This window comes from Solea solea, chromosome 10 (genome assembly GCF_958295425.1).
Source record: "Solea solea chromosome 10, fSolSol10.1, whole genome shotgun sequence".
In the NCBI taxonomy this organism is placed as follows: Eukaryota; Metazoa; Chordata; class Actinopteri; order Pleuronectiformes; family Soleidae; genus Solea; species Solea solea.
The window spans coordinates 13,984,512-14,006,151 of record NC_081143.1 but is presented as its reverse complement, the minus strand read 5'-3'; the positions used below and the strand labels follow the sequence as shown (position 1 = coordinate 14,006,151).

Genomic DNA, 21,640 nt, shown 5'->3' with positions numbered 1-21,640 from the left:
CCAGTTAGTCAAAAAAAAACTCTGAAGTCAGTCAAAGCACCACATGCAGCTTGTTATTAATCATCTGCAGTGAGACAATGGCTTTGCCCTTTTTGCAACCTGGAGGACAGAGGCAGCCGGCTACATTTCTAATCCAGACATATTTAGCTGGATAATCACCTGTCATTACATAATCCTCAAGTGTGGTAAGGCTTCATACAGATACACCTCATTCTCATCTGTCATCCAAGACGAACTACACCAGCAATCTGATTTCAGAGAATAAACCACATTTTTCTCCCTTTTCTTCTGGTGGCTGGCTTGGAGGTAAGCGTGTGTATAATGTAATGATTAATAGCCAAGTACCAGTTTATTTTATCTTTAATGTTTACTCTAATAACAAAGGGCAGCAGTCCTCTCGCTCACGAGTGACAATGACAGGCCGTTTTCTCTCTCTAATATATCTAATATATCTAATATCAGGACCATTTTGCTGTACAAACCAACAGATGGTCAGCACACTGTCAGCATTTGCTTTGGTTCAATATTTGTGATCCTGATGCTTGCTTACCACGCAAACCAGCCAAACAGTGAGATTGCCAGGCCGTCCTCCAGAAATACATGGAGGAAATGGTTGTAATTAGACAAGAATTATACAAAGCAAGAAGGTCATTTTTTCCCACATGAACAGACAGGAAAAGATGTCTTTTGAATGTCAAAAAAAACAACAACAACCCCAAAAACAAATCTCCTTCTCACCCTCTGCTCTTGCCCGTATGTGCAGTTATACTGAAGGCGACAGTCTCATTTCAGAGCTGTGACACATAATCAGTGCCTGGGGTGTGGAAGTGGAGGAGTGGGGTGGTGGGTGAAGTAAGTGGTGGAGAGGTGTTAGGATAGGTGAAGATAAGATGAAGTGCCAGGTCACAATTGCATTTCTATCAGTTGTTTATGGATCAGACACTGGTTTGATTGATTGTCTTCTGACGGAACTGCAGGCAAACAGTAAGAAATAAAAAAACAAAAAGGGAGGCAGGGAGGGATAAGAACACATCAGCTCTCTCTGCGACTGTGTGTGATGTGCATTTTATATGTGGTCATGTGGCATTGTGTGTCATTTATAGGCAGAAACCAACAATCTACCGCAACCTTGCCTCAGTTGGGTAGTAAAATAAAGTTCACTCGCACACACTCACCGCTTCAACTACAGCCAGCTAGCAACCTGCACATTCTTCAACACCTTGAAAGGAAATTAGGCTTCTGTCTTTGTGTGTGTGTGTGTGTGTGTGTGTGTGTTGTCGTCTTGAGGCAGAGTCATTTGTTTGCATTGTCATTACTCATCTCTTCTCATCGTCTCAATGGCCAAAGCTAAACAGCTAATCCCAGTGATGTCTTTCATTGATGGATTCCTACGTCAGTTCAATATGCTAAATCAGCTGTAATGCCATCTGTGAGGGCCGGCCCGGCAGTGTCGCACGCACTGAAGAGGCTACAGATGGACATCGGTGGTGTGTCCTGGGCTTAAACAGAAACATTACCACCGGGGTAGTTTCATTAAGTTTGAAGAACTTCTGTTAATTCTATTAGGTACAGATTATCTGCCCCATATTACTTGAATTGTTGAAAGTTGAACCTCTACATATATACATCCCTTGTAAGCAGCGTGAGTGTGACTCATAGGGTGATGTCTATCACTGTGTTCTAATGCAGATTCACATCCAGGTGCAGAAAAAAAGAAATGTGCAGCCCTGGTGGGGTAATCACCTCTCTAAGCACTTTCTATTTTCTGCCTGTTTTGTGTTGTGTCCTTCTCTCCAGTGGCTCTTGTGATGAAATATATTTAGAATTCCTATTTAGCGTTTAACCCCTAACTCTCCAGCGAGGCCCATTTAACACAGCCCTCAAGTACAGCCTGTTCTCCTTCATCAGCTGTGTTCACTGCGTGTTTTACCCCAGTCCACCTGGCCCTCCTTTTCATTAGTTCAATTAGCGTGGTAACGATCTAAAATTGCTTGTGCCGGCTCTGTGATTGACAGCAATTGGCCACTTAGGGAGAAGATCTGCAGACACACACAATGCTGCTCAGTGGCTTCTGTTGTGAAACACATTTGTACAATCTGTCTGTAGTGTGTGTGTGTGTGTGTGTGTGTGTATGTGTTTACCCTAATGGGAGTTTGTGTTCAGAGAAGGAGAGAGCAAATGTTCAGGAAAACAATATGAGACCACCACTGTGTGTATACAGCTTTACTCACATGTTCAAAATGAATGTGTGCGTCTTTCTGTAATTGTTTCTAAACCATTGTTGTGAGCACATTTTGTTTGGTCGCTGGACTTTTATTTTGGGTTTAGAATTAAGTTTCCTATCCATGCATTTACATGCATATTAAAAGTCCGAAAATAAAGGCCTGTGTATATTCCGCAAAACTGAGAAATTTGCTCTAGTTCTCAAAGTGGCAAGAACAAGAACTACGTTAGTTCTGGTCAGGACATTTCATACTTCACGGGAAACTCAAGTGCAGAACTCTTGGGAAGTCCTCATAGGGAATGACAACATTTCTGCTTTGACCACGCCCACTTCACATTTCTGGCCAATCAGATAATAGTTGTCGGACACCACACAAGAAAAAAGTTCTGCGAGAGTATTTACAGGCCTTAAGAAAATAATTCTGTTTTCTTAATGTCACATAGACACGTTAGTCCAACTAAAATCGAGCTAGTCTTAGTCAGACTGACATACCTGGATAATGTGATTCATAGTCCGATTACTCCTGCATGTATAAGTTTAGTCAGACGGAGACGACGTATAAACCGCAGTTCTGTTGCCGGAAATCATACGGTGGTGGCAGCGTCTTTCTTCAGACAACACAGCAACCACAAGAGCCATGCTCCATCTAATTTGTATTACGAATAACACGTACAGCAGGTACGAAACAGACAGAACCACAGCACGATCCATCTCACCGCCCATCTCGCTGTTTTTCTGTCATCTAGCTTATAGAGAGATACAGCGCCACCTACGTATGCGGAGTCCGACCTTCATGGCCAATAAATCGATTTTCTCCTCCGCATGTTTACTCAGACTTTGCAAGTTGTCAGATTGCCTGTCTGAGTCAGACTACGGCTCTAGCTGGATTAAACTGTGCATGTAAACGTACTGAGTGTCTGTCATTAGCAGCTACTGTTACCAGACACAACAGGGGCCCAGCGGAAGGACCCCCCTCAGATTCTTCTTTCACCAAATCCTTTTCTCTCCTCACAGACATCAATTCACCAGTTCACCTATGTCAAAGAGGAGCAAACAGAGCCAAACCACAAGGATATCATCAGATAAAGATAGCTGCTAAAATACAACTTTTTTCTGAGTATAAAGTTTGATTATTGTGCAAAATGTAATCTAGGATATAAATTAAATAAACCATAGTCTTGTTCAGTGCTTCATCGCCACTTTAACATTAAGGGCAAGGGAACGTGCTATGTCCTCACAACTGTAGGACTATGCATGCGTGGGTGTGTGTGTGTGTGTGTGTATGATTGTGTGACATAAAATGCAATTGCCTCCATGTATGGTCTATGTTTCCATCAAATCTATTGCTGTACTTTGGAGCAGCAGAGACAGATGTTCCAAATACTTTCTGACTGATCTCATGTGTGCACATGAAAATGTCGTCCTCCTCCACCTCAGCAGCTTAACATGCTGTAAGCGTGTTTCCATCAGCGTGTATCACATGCACCCTGATTGTGCGAAAGCGTGACAGACAGACAATCACTATACAGTCATGGCACGTTTTGTTCAACCCAGTGGGAGTTTGGAAATGCGGCTCATTGGACTGAGGCCCATTAAACGGTGGCGTGTAATCTATAGAACTTGCCGGTCTTCATGTCTCTTTTCATTATTGCCATCCTGGTCTACGTCTTCCCAAGCAGCAACCATTGCAGCAGATCTTTGGTAACTGGTCTGCACCATGTTCAGAGCATGCTAGATGATGAAGTGAGATATTATGTTTATATCACATGGCACGGTCATTCATCAGTCGCTGATGGTGGGCGGGGGCTCCGTGACAGAAAATTGATCCGTCTCGCAAACACACATCCATCCAAGTATCTCATTCCCTTCCTCTTTTGCCGGTCACACATGTGATCATAATCCACTCCCTTTTTATTTTTGCCATCTTTCTCCCGTCTTCCTCTATCTCACGCTCCAATATTTTCATTTTCCATGCTAGTCCTCCTTTAGTGTTCCACTCATTTGTTCCATGCAGCTGTCTGGGGGTCTCCACCTACTTATTCTTTGTGTATTATTTAGATTTTTTTTTTTTTTTTGCTCGGGTGTGTGTCCTAATATCCATATTGATCTGTCTCTCAACTGAATAACATTTTCTCCCAGAAGATGCAATCATAGATTACACAATATGCTGTGTCCATGTTGCTTGTTTCACAAAATATAAATGATGAATCACCCCATAGCTCATTGTTTTGGTTTTATGCTCCACTGTGATGTCCTCACTCTTACTGCTTAGACCAACGCTCAGTTACTAAAGAGGATTCTTTTTTTGTTTAAAATCCTCATTTAACCTATTGCAGGGATACTTTCCTGTTTATTTGCCTTTGCTATTCCACTAAGACAAGGTTTTTTTTGTTTCGTTTTTTTTAATCTATTTACTCAATTTCATTTATTTGTCTCCTCCATCCAGGATGTCTGTGAAAAGTGCTAAGGGAGGCGCAGACAGCAGAGCATTGGCTGCAGGCAGGTCAGTGGTAAACAAAAAAGTGATGGAGAATATTGGTCATGTAAGAGCTCAGTCAACATTTGGTGCAGCTGTGTTAACATGGATCATTTTGGGCTGCAAAATATTCAATATCTTGACCTTATTTATCTTCTTAGAGCACATAAGCAACTCATTTTAAGAGTCTCACTAAAAGCACTTATTGGTTTTGGAAAGTTTTGTTTGTTTAATATAGTCCTTAAATAAATGAGTATTCAAAATGTTCTCCCATTGCTCCTGCTGCTTCACTGTTATGCACTCTATTATGTTAAAGTGTTTATTTTTTTGTTTTTGGTTGTAAGGAAGAAAAAAAAAGAAGTGTTTTAATGTTAATAGCAATTTTAAAGAGCCCTTTAAACTGATTATTTCTCCTGTCTCTCTTAGCTTGTCTCCAAGAGGGGGGAGGGCTGCAACAGCTGGACAATCACCTGGGAGGTTCAAAAACAAGGCCCTTCAGCTCAGCCTCTCCAAGAAATTCTGGTTATTATTCTCTGTTTCTAATCAACGTTGATTAGGACAGGTTGTGTAGGTCTGTGCACCGAATTAGTGTAATCGATTGGTAGTGGTAAAACAAGCCTAGAGAATATCAAAATGATGCCCATAAGAAACACTTCCTGTTTTCCTTTTTTGCTGGTGACTGATGTAATCTTAGGATGACTGGACAGTTAGTATTTATCAATTTGTCACTCAAGATTAGCAGTTATTTTATTGTAACCCCCTTTTAAGATATGTCCCAAAGTAAGGTATAGGACGTGAATTAATGGCTGTGGCGTTAATGATGACAGCTCTCAACATCTGGTATGTAAATGCACACTTCACAGCTCAAAGGCACAGTCTCATGCGGCCAAAGGGAAGAACTCTGATGGGGAGGCGGCTTCCCGGCGCAGTAAGAGGAGCCTCAGCAACAGCTCAGCTGTGGCCGCTGCCTATATCTCCTACCTCAACAAACTCTTTGGACAGGTCAGTTCAGCAGCTAAATTTCTAGTAATACAATAGAGTATACTTTGTTGTTGTTGTACAGGTACAGCGAAATGTAGACTGGCATCTCTCCAATGCTATCCATCCATCTTCTGCCACTTTAGTCCATAACAGGGCCACATATAGAGACAAACAACCATCCATTCTCACACTCACGGTCAGTTTAGAGTGTCCAATTGACCTAATCCTAATCCTAATTTGCATGCCTTTGGACTGTGGGAAGAAACCAGAAAACCCAGAGAAAATCCACACACACACACTGGGAGAACATGCAAACTCCATGCAGAAAGACCCTTGTTCCGACCAGGTCGCAAACCTGGGTCTTCTCTTAAAATCGACGATAATTGTAAGCATTACTACATTTGTAAACATATACAGGTCTGTAAACATTGTGTTTATATACATAAGGTGCAATTATAGTTTTTGTCAGTTCATGTTATTGTAGTGAGTGAGTTGGGTGGGGGGTTATGGAGGCCAAAGCTCGGGGGGAAAAACTGTTTCTCCGTCTGCTTGTGTGGGATTGTATTGTTCTATAACGTTTGTCTGATGGCAGAATTTCAAATAGAGGGTGACCGGGGTGTGAATTGTCTGAAATGATGCTGCTGGCCTTGCAGTCTTTGCTGTCAATGGTGGTTCTGTAAAAGTTCAGCAGCCTGTTTCAGCTTTGTCTGGCTTTTTTTAACCAGACTTGAGGTGTCGAAGGTCCATGTCAGACGTTTGGACAGGGTAACTCCACGGAACTTGAGCTTCACTGTACAGTGTGCAAATGTAGAATAGTGTATCATCAATGCACCAGCTCAAAATGTAATTTAATGAAGCTCATTTTCATCTTGTCTCAGCTCTCACCGTCAGTCAAGAAGCACAGAGAGAGTTCAGTTGTCTCTTAACATGTTAAGACCAAAGTAACATCCACTCATAAACACGGCCACAATAAAAAAAAATACAAAATAGCCTACAATAGACTGTTATTGTGAAAAAGAAGCAGGATCTAATAACATTTCATAAGACTGACCTTAAAAAACTGTATATATTTTGGTTATTATTTGTTTGGTGATGAATCATTTGTTTACTTTTTTTCTTTGTACACGCTCTGATTATGTCAGACAGATATAAAGGGGGGCAAAATGATATAAAGTGACAGTTTGTAGACAACAACAACAACAACAACATTGACCTCAAAGTTACACACTGAATCACGCTGGAGAATTGATGTACTTGTTCAGCAGATTCTAAGTGGTAACTATTGACTGGAAACAAAAACACTGCTTAGCTGTTTGCAGTGAAACATGAACTTCCAAATAATGAAGGTCCGTCTCCTATGAAACACATCAAGAGACAGTGAAGTCAATATCATTACCCACACCTCTTTCATTAAAACCTAAAAGTACATCGACATTTCCAAAAGCCATTATTTTAAAAGATGTTACTCTAATAATGTCCCTGAACAGATGACGTAGTGCCTGGACACTGGGCTGGCTTCCATTACCACCCCACTTGTCTGGAATTAAGTTTTGGCTCTGGCACTGACATCCCAGATTCCTTCAGGATATTTGGGAAAATGACAACTGGATAAGAGCCAACAAATGTTCCAGCCCAATGGCACCTTTACTATAAATGTCAAAGCATCACTGATTTACATATTTAGTGTAGTAAGTTTTGGATCTTAGTGAGTCTGACATAAGGACTCTTATGGTAAACACACATCAGAAATAAATAAAAACAACAAAGACATTTCAAGGACTTATTCTATGTCTCACAGCTGAATAAGCAGCCTGATACTATGATGCATGAATGAATGAACATTCAGTGTATTTCATGTGATCGAATGCCCAGATTAACTCCTTTCTAAAGGAAAACTACTCAAATTAAAGTATCATTCCTATCCACAATTGGAGTTATTATCAAGTTTGTGTATTTTATTTTATTTTTCATTAGTATATCATACATGCAGAATAAACATGTACATCTGAAGTTATTTTCATCACATATAGTGTATGAGAATTTAAATGCAGGACTACAGATTTTATGCAGACACATAGATTTTTAAGAATTTTGAGACATTGTTTCATTTTTTACCATTTTTACTAGAGATGGGACGATACCACTTTTTTTTTGTGTCAGATACCAATACCGATATCACAAACTCGAGTACCGATACCAAATTCTCCCAACTGTGTAAAAAGAAGAAATAAACAGCCCAAACATGACTCGGCTAAAATGCTTTAGCTTATTTCTTATTTACATTTATACAGTCTGTGCATAGTGAAGCATGCGACATATGATTTTGTGGATTGTATCAGATTTTACGTTTTTATCTATCCAATATCCGATCCAGTGATTTTTACCAATGTTGGACCGATACCGATACTGTCCGATGGCGATCCCCATGCCTGTAAGAAACAATAAATAATTATTTCTTGACAGGAAATCTATGCCAAGGGGTGTAGCGTGCATATGAACCAGCTATTTGGAACAATAAATGGGATAGTGTCATTGATTTGAACAAATTCATAGGACATTGAAACAGGTTCACAATGACCTTGAGTGCCATGCGATCTCCATTTCTTGTTACTGCCTCAGCTGCCATTATACTGAGCTGCTTTGTTTTACTGTGACAGGCCCTGGTTTCATTTTACCAGTAGCATGTTGCAGAGCTCTGCGTCATTTCCACAGGACAGAGGGCAAAATGCTGTGTTTAGTTTAGTTTAGTTTTGACACTGAGGCAGCGGGATTATCCTACAGCATTCCCAGTCCCTGCATCAACACAAGTATTAATAACTCCATCAGCAAGGTTTTCTGTCAGTGCTCATTAGATCCACATTGGGCTGGCAGAGACAAATAAGCAGCAAAAGTCAATTCATACATTTAAATATCAGAGAACGACCAGAGCATGTGCATCAAGGTGGACTTTACCCATTAATGACTGTGTGTGTATAGCTGCAGTGTTTCCAGTGCAAGGTAAGCACACACAGTAAATACCTCTCAAATGCACACGTCATGCTTCAAAAGCAGTGGAGGCTGCTCAATGGGCCATGTGAAGGCAGACAGAATGAAATTAATTGTCAATGGGCTCGTTCTGACGGATGCATTAAGAGTCTGCGTGGCACGCTGTTTAATCCTTTCTGGATTAAAAAAAAAAATCCAATTAATGTATTGACCTTGCAATCTAATTATGCCCTTGTAGAATCCTGCGCGGGGTAAACAGCGGGCCGACATCGGAAATCATATTACGGAGTTTAAAGGGTTTATATAAATCATCAGTGTTTTAAGTATGTGAGGTAAACATAGAAAGCAAGGAAACTCTTGATGTAATTGCGTCTTGGCACTGCATTTGTGTTTCTACTCTGCTGGCAACGCTACACAGTGAATAATGATTTGAAAGCCTGCCATGTGACGCAGCGTCCAAATAAACCAGGCCAAATTTTCCTTTTCCTGAAGCCATTGTGCACTTGGACAAGATGACCTTGTATGATTTATGTATTAGCCACTTTGAATGCCAACATGTATTAGGAGAAAAAGATTGCACCTCTCTTTGTGTTTTAATGTCACCTATGCTTTGATTTCCCTTATCATATCTCACTTTATTTCAACTGTAAAAAGGAGCAACTGGAGGATGAAAAGTCTCTTCCTTTAATAAAGCAGCAATAAAATAATGGACACGGACAGCATAGGTCCTGCATAAAAAATAATAAAAGTCCAGGGAAAAAGTTGAGGATTAATTGGACTTTAAGATCAAAGTGAAAAACACATCTTTTACCATCTGACATGGACACTAGGAGCACGCCGTCACTGAACTTTATTGGTGTGACATTTTGAAATATTCCAGTTCACAATCTTGATGAGAGTGGATGTGGCTCGGGAGGTAAAGTGAGTCATCCTCTAATTACAGTGTTGGCAATAGCTAATGCTGTCAAAACTCTTAACAGCTCTCTTTTTGCATAACATAGCTGCATATTGTTGTGATTTATGCAAGTTTTTTCTTGTAAAATGGAAATGCAGTGGAATAAATGTATAGTCTTATACACGCAGTATTGTTTCCGGTGTCTTTATCTTCTTTTATTTGAATTTCACTGAGCCTCAATACTTTCCCTCGTTGCCAGATAGTGGCACACACAAAAAAGCCCACAGCAAAGTTGTGCACATTAATGCTTGCAATAATCAGAGCTGTTATAGGCCTTTTCTGTCAGTCTTGTTACTTTGAAGTTGTAGATATCCTCAGGCTCATGGCGTAGTAATGCTAAGCAATATCTCCGTATGTCAGGCTCATTTGCTCTGAAGCAACATAACTGAGTTTCCATATTGCTCACATCGCCCTGTGGATGCGATGATGTTTCTGTACACAAGGAGAAGTGGACACTGTTGGCTTAAAGTCAAGATGCACAATTCAAAAATGAAACCACAGTCATGTTACTAAAGACTAAAAGAAAAAAAAGGATTCTTCATTATCTGAGCTTTATGCAAATGTACACATTTACAGCTATGCTAATTACAAGATGGTTGTTTCAAGTTCCCAGTCCTCTAAACGTTGAAGCGTTTTATGGAAGATTTATGAATTAAGACGAGCACAAAATGAATTTCTTGGTTTTACCTTTTCGAAGTAGTAGACTAAGAAATGGTGGAATATAAAATATAAAAAGTTTGGGGAACACTGCATTTCCTCTATGAGTGTTTGCCTTTTCATTTTATTGGAACTAATGGCCAAATTATAATGTCTTTTTTTTAATCAAAATTGTCCGCCTGCAACTGTGGGAGTCATTAGCCTGGTGCTATTTTTAAGCCGCTGGCACCGTTGAATTTACCGCCTTCCATTTGCTGAATGACTTTGTGGAGAGTTTTATTCCTAGCTTCAAGCTTTACCTCAACTTGTCTAAAATACATGAAATGCAGAGAGAAAGAGGGAGAGGGGGGAAAGAGACTGAGAGATCGCCCAAACCAAATGTCAAAACAAGGCAGAGAATACTCAATGTTTCACACAAAAGGGTATATGCAAATGTTGTGTGTGTGTGTGTGTGGGGATACAGGTGTGTGTATGTGTCTTCCTAACGTGACAATGGGAGCTTTAGGAAAGTTTCCGTCACACCGCTTTTGCGTAGGAGTATTTGAATGAGCACAGACTGTGTTAATACTGCATCTCCCTCAGGATGCAGCAGATGTGTGTGTGTGTGTGTGTGTGTGTGTGTCATTTTAAAAATTAGAAAGACATGTCACTGGGTGAAATCCCATTAGATTTACTGTCAGCATGCAGCAGTGTTGACATGATATGCATGTTATTCTAATTTGGTATAGTCAAAAACAGATTATCACTGGGGTCTTTCCCCAAGAGCATTTGCCGTTTTAAAGCCACCATTGATTTTAATGTCCTCCAATGCTGTGTTGTAATTATTTCAATTTTTTTTTTCCTCTCTCTCTCTCCCTCTCTCTCTCTGCCTCTGCTCGGCAGGAAAGAGAGCTGATGCCAGAAGAGCTGGACGGTAAGATGTTGTGGGTGTAATTACGATGCAGACATACTGTACATACAGTACTTTCCCACAAAATACATGAACACAACAAAAGCTACCGTCCTTGAGAGGTGACATTAGTTATTTACACGAGAGTTGACAACTTAGAGAAGTTTGTTTTTGCTAAAACAAACAAAACCCAAAACATTATTATCAGTATCACAAATGCTGTGTACTCGTATGAGTTTGACTCTGGGGGGGGAGAAAAAATCCTCAACCTACTTTCTGGTTTGTTGTGATTGCTGTCGTTGTTGTTTGTGTCTGTCAGAGCTGCAGGAGGCCTTTAAGGAATTTGACTATGATGCGGACGGCTTCATCCATTACAAAGACATCGCAGACTGCATGAGAACCATGGGCTACATGCCCACGGAGATGGAGCTCATCGAGATCATCCAGCAAATCAAAATGAAATGTGCGTAACGATCGGTCTGGTTGCATGTTTGTGCATAGATCTCATTGTTCTCTCTGTGGTTAGTTACAGCGTGTGTGTGCGTGACTGATGAGTGTTTCTGAAGTGAGCAGGTGTGTGTGTGTGTGTGTGTGAGTAATGTGTATCTGTCTGTTACACAGACACGTGTGTGTGTGCTGATGTTTGCCTTTGTAGACGGGACGTTTAAAGTGTTTTGGCAGACAGATGAATGACCTTCGTGCTGCAGGTGCACGAGTGCGTGAGTGTGCATGAAGGAGTGCACGTTTGGCACAGACCTGACTTTCCCCTCTTTGCTTTTATTAGGAGGGTTTTTGTCTTCACTTTAGCTGAATGACCAAGTATAGAGCTCTGTGTGGTTAGTGTTTGAAGTTGAAGGTGAATCATCTCTGGATTTCTGCTGTAAGTTTAATGATCCTGTGCCGTAACACCTACATGGTGTCAGAGCGAAGCCTGCACCTCAGAACGTGCTGTTAAGTTTTGCCAAGAGTTTGCAAAAACAAGAGGCACCTGGGACCATACAGAGCATGATACCATGTTTTCAAAAATCCAAATGTAAACTGTTAATGACAGCCTCTATGTCTCAGGAGCAGGTAGCTCCTCTCCACAGGTTGAATTGTCCTCGAGCAAGACTCTGAATCAAATACTCCTGCCGGTTAAACCAGCACCTTACTTGACTCACTGCACAAAATTGGATGAAAGCAGCCAACTAGGCATTAGAAATGCAGTATTCAAAAAATATATAAACCGTCACTGTCTGCAGTATCCCCCAGTGAGCATTACAGCAATTTAAGATGTTCTCAAACTATCTTGAAAGAGGAAATGAGAGCAAACCCTGTTTGTGTTCTGATGTCTCTGATGACATTTTTAGCATCATTATGCTGTAATGACACTCCATGACCTCACTGTTGGATATTGCAGAGGTAGGAGAGCACACATGTGACCTCGCCCAACCCCACATATCAGTGACTCGAGGCAGTCACGGTTAGGGCTGTTACAACAGCGGAGGCAATTGGGAAATTGCCTTGGAACTGAGTTAAGAGAGCTGGGCCCCCAGAGAATGGCTTATTATGTCAGTCTACAGCAACAGCAACGATGTGAGTGAAAACCAAGTGGCAACTGGTCATGACGTCACCAACAGGAGTCTGAACTCGTGGTTTTAGGCCTCTGCATTTCCACGAGTGTTACCTGCACCCAAAGGACCAGCTGTTAATCACACTGGTTTACCCTCATGTGTGTTCTGCTTTGTTATCTGTAGACTTTCCTCTAAATCATTTACAAAATCAACATCATGTGCTACTGACAAAGAGTTGAAACTAGCGATTAAGAGCATAAACTCCTCAGGCAAACGTTTGGATTTTATAAATCAATCATTTGTTTCTAGTCAGTAAACGCAAATAGCACAGTCGCCCACTGGTGGCTATTCAATATAGTCTCATTACCTGGTTGGCTTCAGGAGGAAACCATTTCTACATACAGTCAACTTCTAACATCATGGTTCCATGAAAAGCCCCCCCATATACCTTGTATCTCGGGCTCCCTATGTCTCTTGACACACCCCTGGTCCAGGGTAACAAGAAAATCCACATCCACACATTTCTTTTGTCTGCTGCAGCAAAAACTGCATTTAAATTGCATTCCCTGGGTAACTCTTAGATGCTAATCTAGATACATGTTTACATAAAGCAGTACCATCAGAATTCAGCTGTAGTTCTGTCCTAATCTACAGGAAATTTGGAACTGAATTTCAATCAGTGTGCAATTAGAAACACTGTAACTAACTCTGTTATTTGAATATTAATAATAGGTTCATCAAGGTTAACAGCTGGTGGTGCTAATATTTCACATTGCAGAACAGATGAAGATTAAAACTGCACAAAATGGTAAATGTTCACAATCTTCATTCTGCTACATACATTGATGTTTCCACGTGTGCCTTATTTTTCATGCCAAAACGTAAAACTGTGTGTTGCGTACCAGCCAGACTGCAGTCTGCTGCAGCTCCATATTCTTTCTTTCGTCTACTTCAGGTCTCCTCACAAACATGACACTACACCTTTGCTGAACAAGCAGCCAAATAAACATAATGCCAAATGTCAGATTAGCAAATGAGTGACTCAACTGCAATTCAGTAAGGAGTTTGTAAACCAACAAACAAACAAACAATCTGCTCGGATGCTTCTAATCCAACCTCAGACGTGTCACAGTCACAGACACTGCACATGTACCTGTATGTGATATGACTAGATGTAATTATAGCACACATACAAGTGTAACCTGACACTGATAATGAGAAAAATACTGTCCTCGGTGTAATCATTTGGCCGGAAAACAGGTGCGTCCTGCTGGGAACACCCTTTTCAGCTGTGATCCTCCAGGACCCGAGTGCAGCTGCTCTCTGTCCTACCAGCCACTTAATGAGAGTCACCTGGTGTCTCCGGTGTAAATGATCTCCTGATTAGATGGTTAGGATGAAAACATCAATGACTTCAGGAGCCAACGCTGCATTAAGCTGCATTTTAAAAATATCGGTTATTATATGTCCAAAAAAAATAAATATCACACAATCCTCAATGACATTTACATGACGTATTATTCACTATGACTTCACCACTTAATACGTGACTGTGTGGAGAAGCGTTTTCCAGGTTCACTTTAAAGGGAAACTATAGGAGAGGTTTCAAACATACAGCTTTAGGGATGTTACTTCAATTTATATTTTATGCTATTTTTATGCTGTGTATATGAATTATTCATCAGCTCACTGATGGTTTTGTACGACCAATAAGGTAACACGGGCCTATATATTCCTATCGTATTCTCTCTATAGTGTTATCCCTATAGAGTCATTATTAATACCAAGGATTTTTTTTGCCTGCACTTTCAATTAAAAAAATTAAAATAATCTCCCAAGACTTTAGGGAGAATTTCTTTACTCAGTGATTATAGAGTGACCCACTAAAGGCACAGAAATTCCGTCCTCCAATGACAGCCTGTGAAGGCCTACGGTGTAACAATAAAAGGGAGGAGAGGTGAGCAGAACGCAGTCAAATGTTCGTTTTATTACATATTCAGAGTTGTTTCAAGTGTTGTAGTGGGTGAAATGTGTATGTGTGCGTATGTGTGCGTGTGTGTGCGTGTGTGTGTGTGTGTGCGTGTGTGTGTGTGTGTGTGTGTGTGTGTGTGTGTGTGTGTGTGTGTGTGTGTTCCCTCTCCAGTCAAACAGTCAAACGACAAACAGAGCGAGCTTTTCAGGCCTCAGGAGCAGCCCACAGGTGTGGCTCATCAGCCGTTAAGGGGCGGCCCCGCCCACAAGCACACCTGAACCAAGAGTGAGTGGGAGAGAGCACAATCACACAGTCAGAAACGTATTTATAAAACTGCTGTGAAGCTCCTTTCACTTTAAAAAGCTCTAATACATGTTGTTGTCTAAAAAGTGGATCAAATCACTCCATTTATTGTGAAATTGACTAATAAACCCACAAATTGTTATCAGCTATTCTGCTATTCCCATTGGCGTTGCAAAGCTGCTTTAGTTTTGAACCCTTTCACACCTAACCTAACCTTTGTTGCTACTTATTTTAACCATAAAAGAGAACGTTTTGTAACAAAGTGCAGAACGTTCTGTAACTTAGTGCAGAAGGTTCTGTATTTTAACCATAAAAGAGAACGTTCCGTAACTAAGTGCAGAACGTTCTGTAACAGAGAATGTCCTGTAACTAAGTGCTTTTGGCCATTTTTCCAGAATAGCTTCCAATATCTGGCAGCTATTTTTACAATTCACTGCATGTTAAAATATTGTTTTAACAATTTAAAATGAGAAAAAAACAAAAAGGTGTTAAATTTGAAATTTAAACGGTATAAAACCTGTGCAATAACATTTTTTGAGCCTCTCAATGTGCAAAAACAGGGCAGAAAATGTAAAGTATGTGCAGGTGTTCTTCCCACTCTCTCCTCTCTGGTGACAAAGACACTGATTCTCCAGCATCCTGAGTGAAATTACTGTAATAACCACATATTTGGCTTTGACGTGCAACTTCTCAGCTTTCAGAAATGGTTGGAATTTTTCCAGTAGCACAAAACTACAGTAATGCAAAGTGCGCTTGTGCAAATGTGTCGTCAGCAATATGCTCGGTTTTAAAGGATTAAATTGTCAACAAAAACACAAGTTAATATATGGAACAGGATCTGGGGGAAGAGGAGGATATTTGTCTCCAGAGTTATAGATTTTTACAGCAAGGAGTAGACAGATTTACCAGGTTTTCCACAAAAATATCTCCAAATGAATGTTGTATCTCCTGCAAGTGTAAACAGGCAACTGGTATTAATTAGTTGTAACAAGGTGGTTGAACCTAGAAAACAAAAGACTCAACTTGACAATACATGTCATTTTAAGGTTAATTTGTTTAATTCATGATCATTTTATTTACATAGCACATTCCAACAACAAGGCATTTACAATAAAAAAGAGGAAGAAAATGCATTTACAGCTAAGGTGCAGCAGTGGTGATAGTTTCATTTTTATTCAAACACAGTGGCAAACAGGTAGGTTTTCAGGCTACATTTAAAGGAATCAATTGATTTCGCAGACCTGCTCTCTTCTGGGAGCTTGTTCCAGATATTTGGGGCATAAAAACTGAAGGCGATGATAATTAGCTCTAGTCAAGTCGACTGTTGTTTTTAAATAGATTCTACTTAGGTCTTTTCCTTATCTGTACTCTTAATGGTGAGTTTTCCAGGTGCCTTAACATCATACAACTCATCTTTTCAAAGATAAAATCCATCCTCTGTGGATAACTTGTACCGCACTTCAGTATCATTACAGTTTCATAGTACTCTTATTGGCTTCAGGCTTTTTGAAGAGGAGGGGATGCCAACTTTATTACTGGCACCTCATGCCTTCCATTCCCCTCGCCTGATATGCATTAAATTAATGTCAACCACTTGGATAGACTTCACAATTCATCATCATAATAAGTGCTTGTTTCACATAACTTAAAGGTAGAGATTCTGTAAAAACAGTTGGAGCAGGCTACATTTTGGGGTGCATGGTTGGTCGACCTGTGCATATACAGAATGTGTCATCATACTTGCGTATGTCTTTGTGCAGGGGGCGGTCACGTGGACTTTGATGATTTCTGCGACCTCATGGGGCCGAGGATGCTGGCTGAGACAGCTCACATGGTCGGGCTGAAGGAGCTCCGCTGTGCCTTCAGACAGGTAAGAGGTCCCCAGTTACAAACTCAAAAGGTAAGCTTGACTTGAAGCCAGTGGCTGCAGCCTGGTGTTATGACTGTGCTCTGAAGTGTGCAACAGGGAGAGCCTTTCCCTCAAAGAAACCCAGGAGAGAGTGTGTGGCTCTTAGTTGTAAACAAGTCTGAAATATGCAAAGTCAAGGCTTTAAAGGACGAAAACTATTCATATTGATCAGATGTTTGCACTTCCTGCATCTAAAGAGACATTTATGTTGTATATTCTCAACTATTTTGTTAACTGTTAATTGTCCATGTCTATTTTATTTGAAAATGTGTGTTGCCTCAATACTATCTATTGACTTGCTCTCTTGGTTGTTAGAGTCAGGATCACATCTCACTTATTTGGCTCATTTAAGTCTGGCTCGTTTAACTGGGGGTTCCATTCTATCACTGTGGCTTAAATGAATCGCAGCCGAGTTACCATAGTAACTTATGCTAGTGAACAAGCCTTCAAACTGTAGAGTTCTGTTTAGCTTTGTCTCAAACAATGCCCGACGAGTGGAAGCAGACTTCCTAGAGATCATTCTGTCAGATAATAAAAAATAATAAAACCTACTTTGATGGAATACCCCCCCCCCATGAAGTAATTTGATCATCCCCAGAGCAAAAGCCCTGAAGAGCCATGGTCTCTGACCAAGCAAAACAAATGTGGTAATAACATTATTTACACACACCTGAGTTCAGCCATTAAACTAATTACAGAATGATAGCTTTTCAAAGGTCTCTGCAACCAGACATTTCGACCTATGTTTGGCTCCTGTGAACAGCAGAGGGAAATGTGGACATCAGGTGCATTGGTGTCATTAAAGTAACGGCAAATCAAAAGTTCAATTAACCATTGGGAACATGCAAAACTCTCTACATGGACGTAACACCCTATAACTACAGGACCTTAAGATGAACATGTAGCTTTTAAAGGAACTGTGCCATTTAAAACTGCTGACCTGCACTCGTCAGACAGATTTGTAAAAACACTTTTATCTTGCTGTAATAGTGGTGATGCTTGATGAATCATGCTTTTGTCGCAGCCTGAAGGTGAGACAATAAAAGAGTCATTAACCTACTCACAGAGAAGACATTTCAAAGTGGGTTCTGACTGCGTTGTTTTTTTTGTGTTTCAATTCAAATGTTCTCCTCCACACGTGCGTCATCAAGTCGTGGAATGCTGGCCCAAAGGCCCAAAGAGTCATGCATCCTGGCGTTTGAGTGCTTTTGTGGAGAACAACAAATTGCCTCCCAACTCTTAACTACTTTGAAAAGAAACTCCTGCAACTTCAGAGCTGAACAACTACATTCATATTTGCAAACCTGGCCTCGCGGCTACTTCTTTAATCCCTATATCTGCAGACTCACCTGTACCTCATGCAAACATGACAAATTCACAGTTGTTAAAATGTTGTTGACAATTGTACTCTTCCCTCCAACTAGTTCCTCTATGTATTCATGAATGGTTAAATAATGAATGTAGAAATAATGTCTGTCTATGTATAATATAAATATTACTCCATCAATTTACTTTATTTCATTTTCATATCAGTGTAGAAGATAAAACTATTATGAACAGCAACAGTGAAATAATTCAGTGTGCCCCCTAAAGATGTGTCACAAATCGTTGTTGTCACCTTTGATCCATTTTGTTTGACTGTGTGTTCCTCTCCCCAACTCCCTGCTCTTTGACTCTAACACGTTGTTAGTTTGACTGCGACGGCGATGGAAAGATCACGTTTGATGAGTTGAAGGAAGGCATGAAGACCCTGCTGGGGGAGAAACTGAAGAAAGGAGAGCTGGAGGAGATCATCGGCGACATTGACCTCAACAAAGACGGCAACATTGACTTTGATGGTGAGCACTTGGGGCAGGAATGTGGAGGGAGGGGAGAGGACACCAAACTCTAAGACATGTGACTTTCAGACGAGGGTGGATGTCTTATATAATACTGTTATAATGTAATATAAAAATGTTAACTACGAGTACTTGTGTCAAATGACGCTTTCATACTGTGCTGTAACATTTTCAAATAACCCACATAATAACAGAGAAAGGTGAAAATAAATGCCTAATTTTTATGTTTCACGGTGTGATGAATACCCCCTCAGACGCCTAAGATCACATGACAAAATGCTTATTTTAAGTATTGTGATGGTCGTAGCCTTTTGTCTTGAATTGTTTTGTTAATTCAGAGTTGTGTCAATAATAAAACAGAAAACAGAAAACAAACTTAAATGTCCACTCACAGTGTGCAGCTCTTCTTCTGGTCCAGAGACAAAGAGGGTTGATTAGTCAACTCTCACCAGCTGAGCTTTAATCAACTCAGCTGGTGCTGCTACTGCTGAGCCAGCGCTGCCCCCACCACAGCCACCTCCACAAATATTATATACTTTTATACATTCTGTCATTGTAGGCGCTTTAATAAGTAATTGTGTTGCTTCCTCGGGTATTGTGCTGTGCGTTGTGAGCTCCTGTGAATCAACGACAATAAATCTCTACTTCTACTACAGTAACATCCAGTCAGAGGTGGAAAGAGTACTCAAATATTCTACTCAAGTAAAAGCACCACTATTTTGATAAAAAACATTTTTACTGAGGTACAAGTAGAAGTACTGGTCTAAAAATGTACCCAAGTTAAAGTCAAACAAGTAGCTTGTTTAAAGTGTAAAAGTTACTTGTGCAAAAAGGACAAGGGGACACAAATCTCACATTTTTAAATTAAAGGCAAACTTTTACAAATTAAAGTGGTGACAAAATAAAATATGTAAACACATAATGTATCCATATGTATATCCAAATGTACCCACATAATGGGTCAAAGGTCACAGATCCTTTACTGTCTCACTCACTCACCTTAATTAACGCCAGTTCCTCTGTCCTCGTCCCTCACCTGTCCTCATCCCTCACCTGTCCTCATCATTCACCTGTCCTCATTCAAATGTCCTCATCCCTCACCTGTCATCATTCACCTGTCCTCATCATTCACCTGTCCTCATCCCTCACCTGTCCTCATCATTCACCTGTCCTCATTCAAATGTCCTCATCCCTCACCTGTCCTCATCATTCACCTGTCCTCATTCACCTGTCCTCATCCCTCACCTGTCCTCATTCACCTGTCCTTATTCACCTGTCCTCATTCACCTGTCCTCATCCCTCACCTGTCCTCATTCACCTGTCCTCATCCCTCACCTGTCCTCATCCCTCACCTGTCCTCATTGAAATACAGTAAATTACAATTACAATAGTTATTGGGGATACATTTACAGCAAAGCGAGTGAATTGTAATTCATTACTTTACACCTCTGCATCCAGTTTACATTTAAATGTGTGTTCGCAGCATGTAGGGGAGTCACGCTCGTCTGTGACAGCTCTGACTAAAAGGTTAGCGCTGACACATTTGCATGATAAGAGGGGGGGGGGGGGCAGAGGGGCCAGTGAATGGGTTGATAATGAAGGGGATAAGTGGATACATTTGAAAAAAAATGAGACAAGGAAAGAGTTAAATGGGAGGGGAGGTGAAGTCAAGGTGGCTTGGTTGGGAGGGTCAATCCAATGTAATCAGCAGTGAATTAAGCCAATCAATAAACATGCCTGAGTGTCAGTCAAAGTACACACACAGAACACACACACTTGGAAACCTCACAGACTTGGCAGAAATGTCATTACTATGTGTTACCTCGTAGGCAAATAAATCACACACACACACACACACACACACACTGTATGAGCTGGTGTGTAGGAACCGTTAACCTAGCCCACATGGATGTTAGTGAGATGATAGGCTTCAACACACAAAGGGCTTGGCGGTGTCATCCTGTTTGCCTTGTCTCCGCAGTCCAATCAATTGCAATTATTGAAACATATGAATAGGCGTGTCAGTCTCTGATGGGATCAGTAAGCAAGTGCTCCTCATTCTCATCAATTAGCCTTCAGGACATGCTGGGTTTGGCGGATCTGCCCAGTTCAGCCACATGTGCAGAATATCCTACAAAGGCACCCGATGAACAAGCGAACATAATATCCCGGTGGCAGGTCGCACACATCAAGGACAGGGTCCCTTCTTTTTATAGAAAATGGTCAAGAGGAGTATCTCAAGAGATCATTTTTAGTGGGTTAATCTGGAATTAAGCTGTAGTACTTGCTGAATCAATAGATTCACAGCCGCAATCAGACGTCTTTCAGTGCAGAGCACTTCAGGAAGAGAATGGGAAAACGGAAGACATGATTGATTAGTTGGATTTCGTGAAACCTGCCTCAAACTATCTGTAGCTGGGGATTTCTTTTATTGACAGGACACATCAATAGCTGTCTTGATTGACTAGTAAATCCATGAGAGTGGATATCTTGAGCTGAAACAGGTGGTAATCAAAGTGATTTCAGATTACAAGCAGAGTTACACAGAGCCTGGCATGTGGCAATAAGCATATTGGAGTTAATAACCTTTAAAACTGTTTTTCAGTGCAATGTCGTGGGTGCTGCTGATAATAATGTGGCTGCTGCAGCCCATGCTGCTCTTCATGCAATGAGAGTGCCATTAGACATCATCAGTGGATCAGCTGCTGTCTCTTTCTCCCTTCACAGAGTTTCTCATGATGCTTTCTGCTCGATGATCTCTAATGGAAGAAGATGGAGCTGGATTAATGAGCTGTGCACCGATGCTTTACCACTGTCTCCTTCCTCCTGCTGTAAATCATTGTTGGGGGGGGGGGGGGGGGGGGGGGATTGTGTCTGATGGCAAAATTACACAACAGA

The 21,640-nt window shown here is 40.8% G+C and overlaps 1 protein-coding gene across 1 annotated transcript; it reads left to right on the top strand.

Moving 5' to 3' along the window:
• The first annotated feature begins 225 nt into the window (after positions 1 to 225).
• Positions 226 to 21,596, top strand: cabp4 (calcium binding protein 4). Its single transcript, XM_058641093.1, has 9 exons — positions 226 to 306; positions 4,671 to 4,727; positions 5,127 to 5,222; positions 5,564 to 5,702; positions 11,161 to 11,191; positions 11,487 to 11,630; positions 16,756 to 16,865; positions 18,595 to 18,742; positions 21,470 to 21,596. The coding sequence occupies exons 2-9, from the start codon at positions 4,672 to 4,674 to the stop codon at positions 21,496 to 21,498; spliced, it is 753 nt and encodes a 250-aa protein (XP_058497076.1). The 5' UTR covers positions 226 to 306; position 4,671; the 3' UTR covers positions 21,499 to 21,596.
• Positions 21,597 to 21,640: the final 44 nt, after the last annotated feature.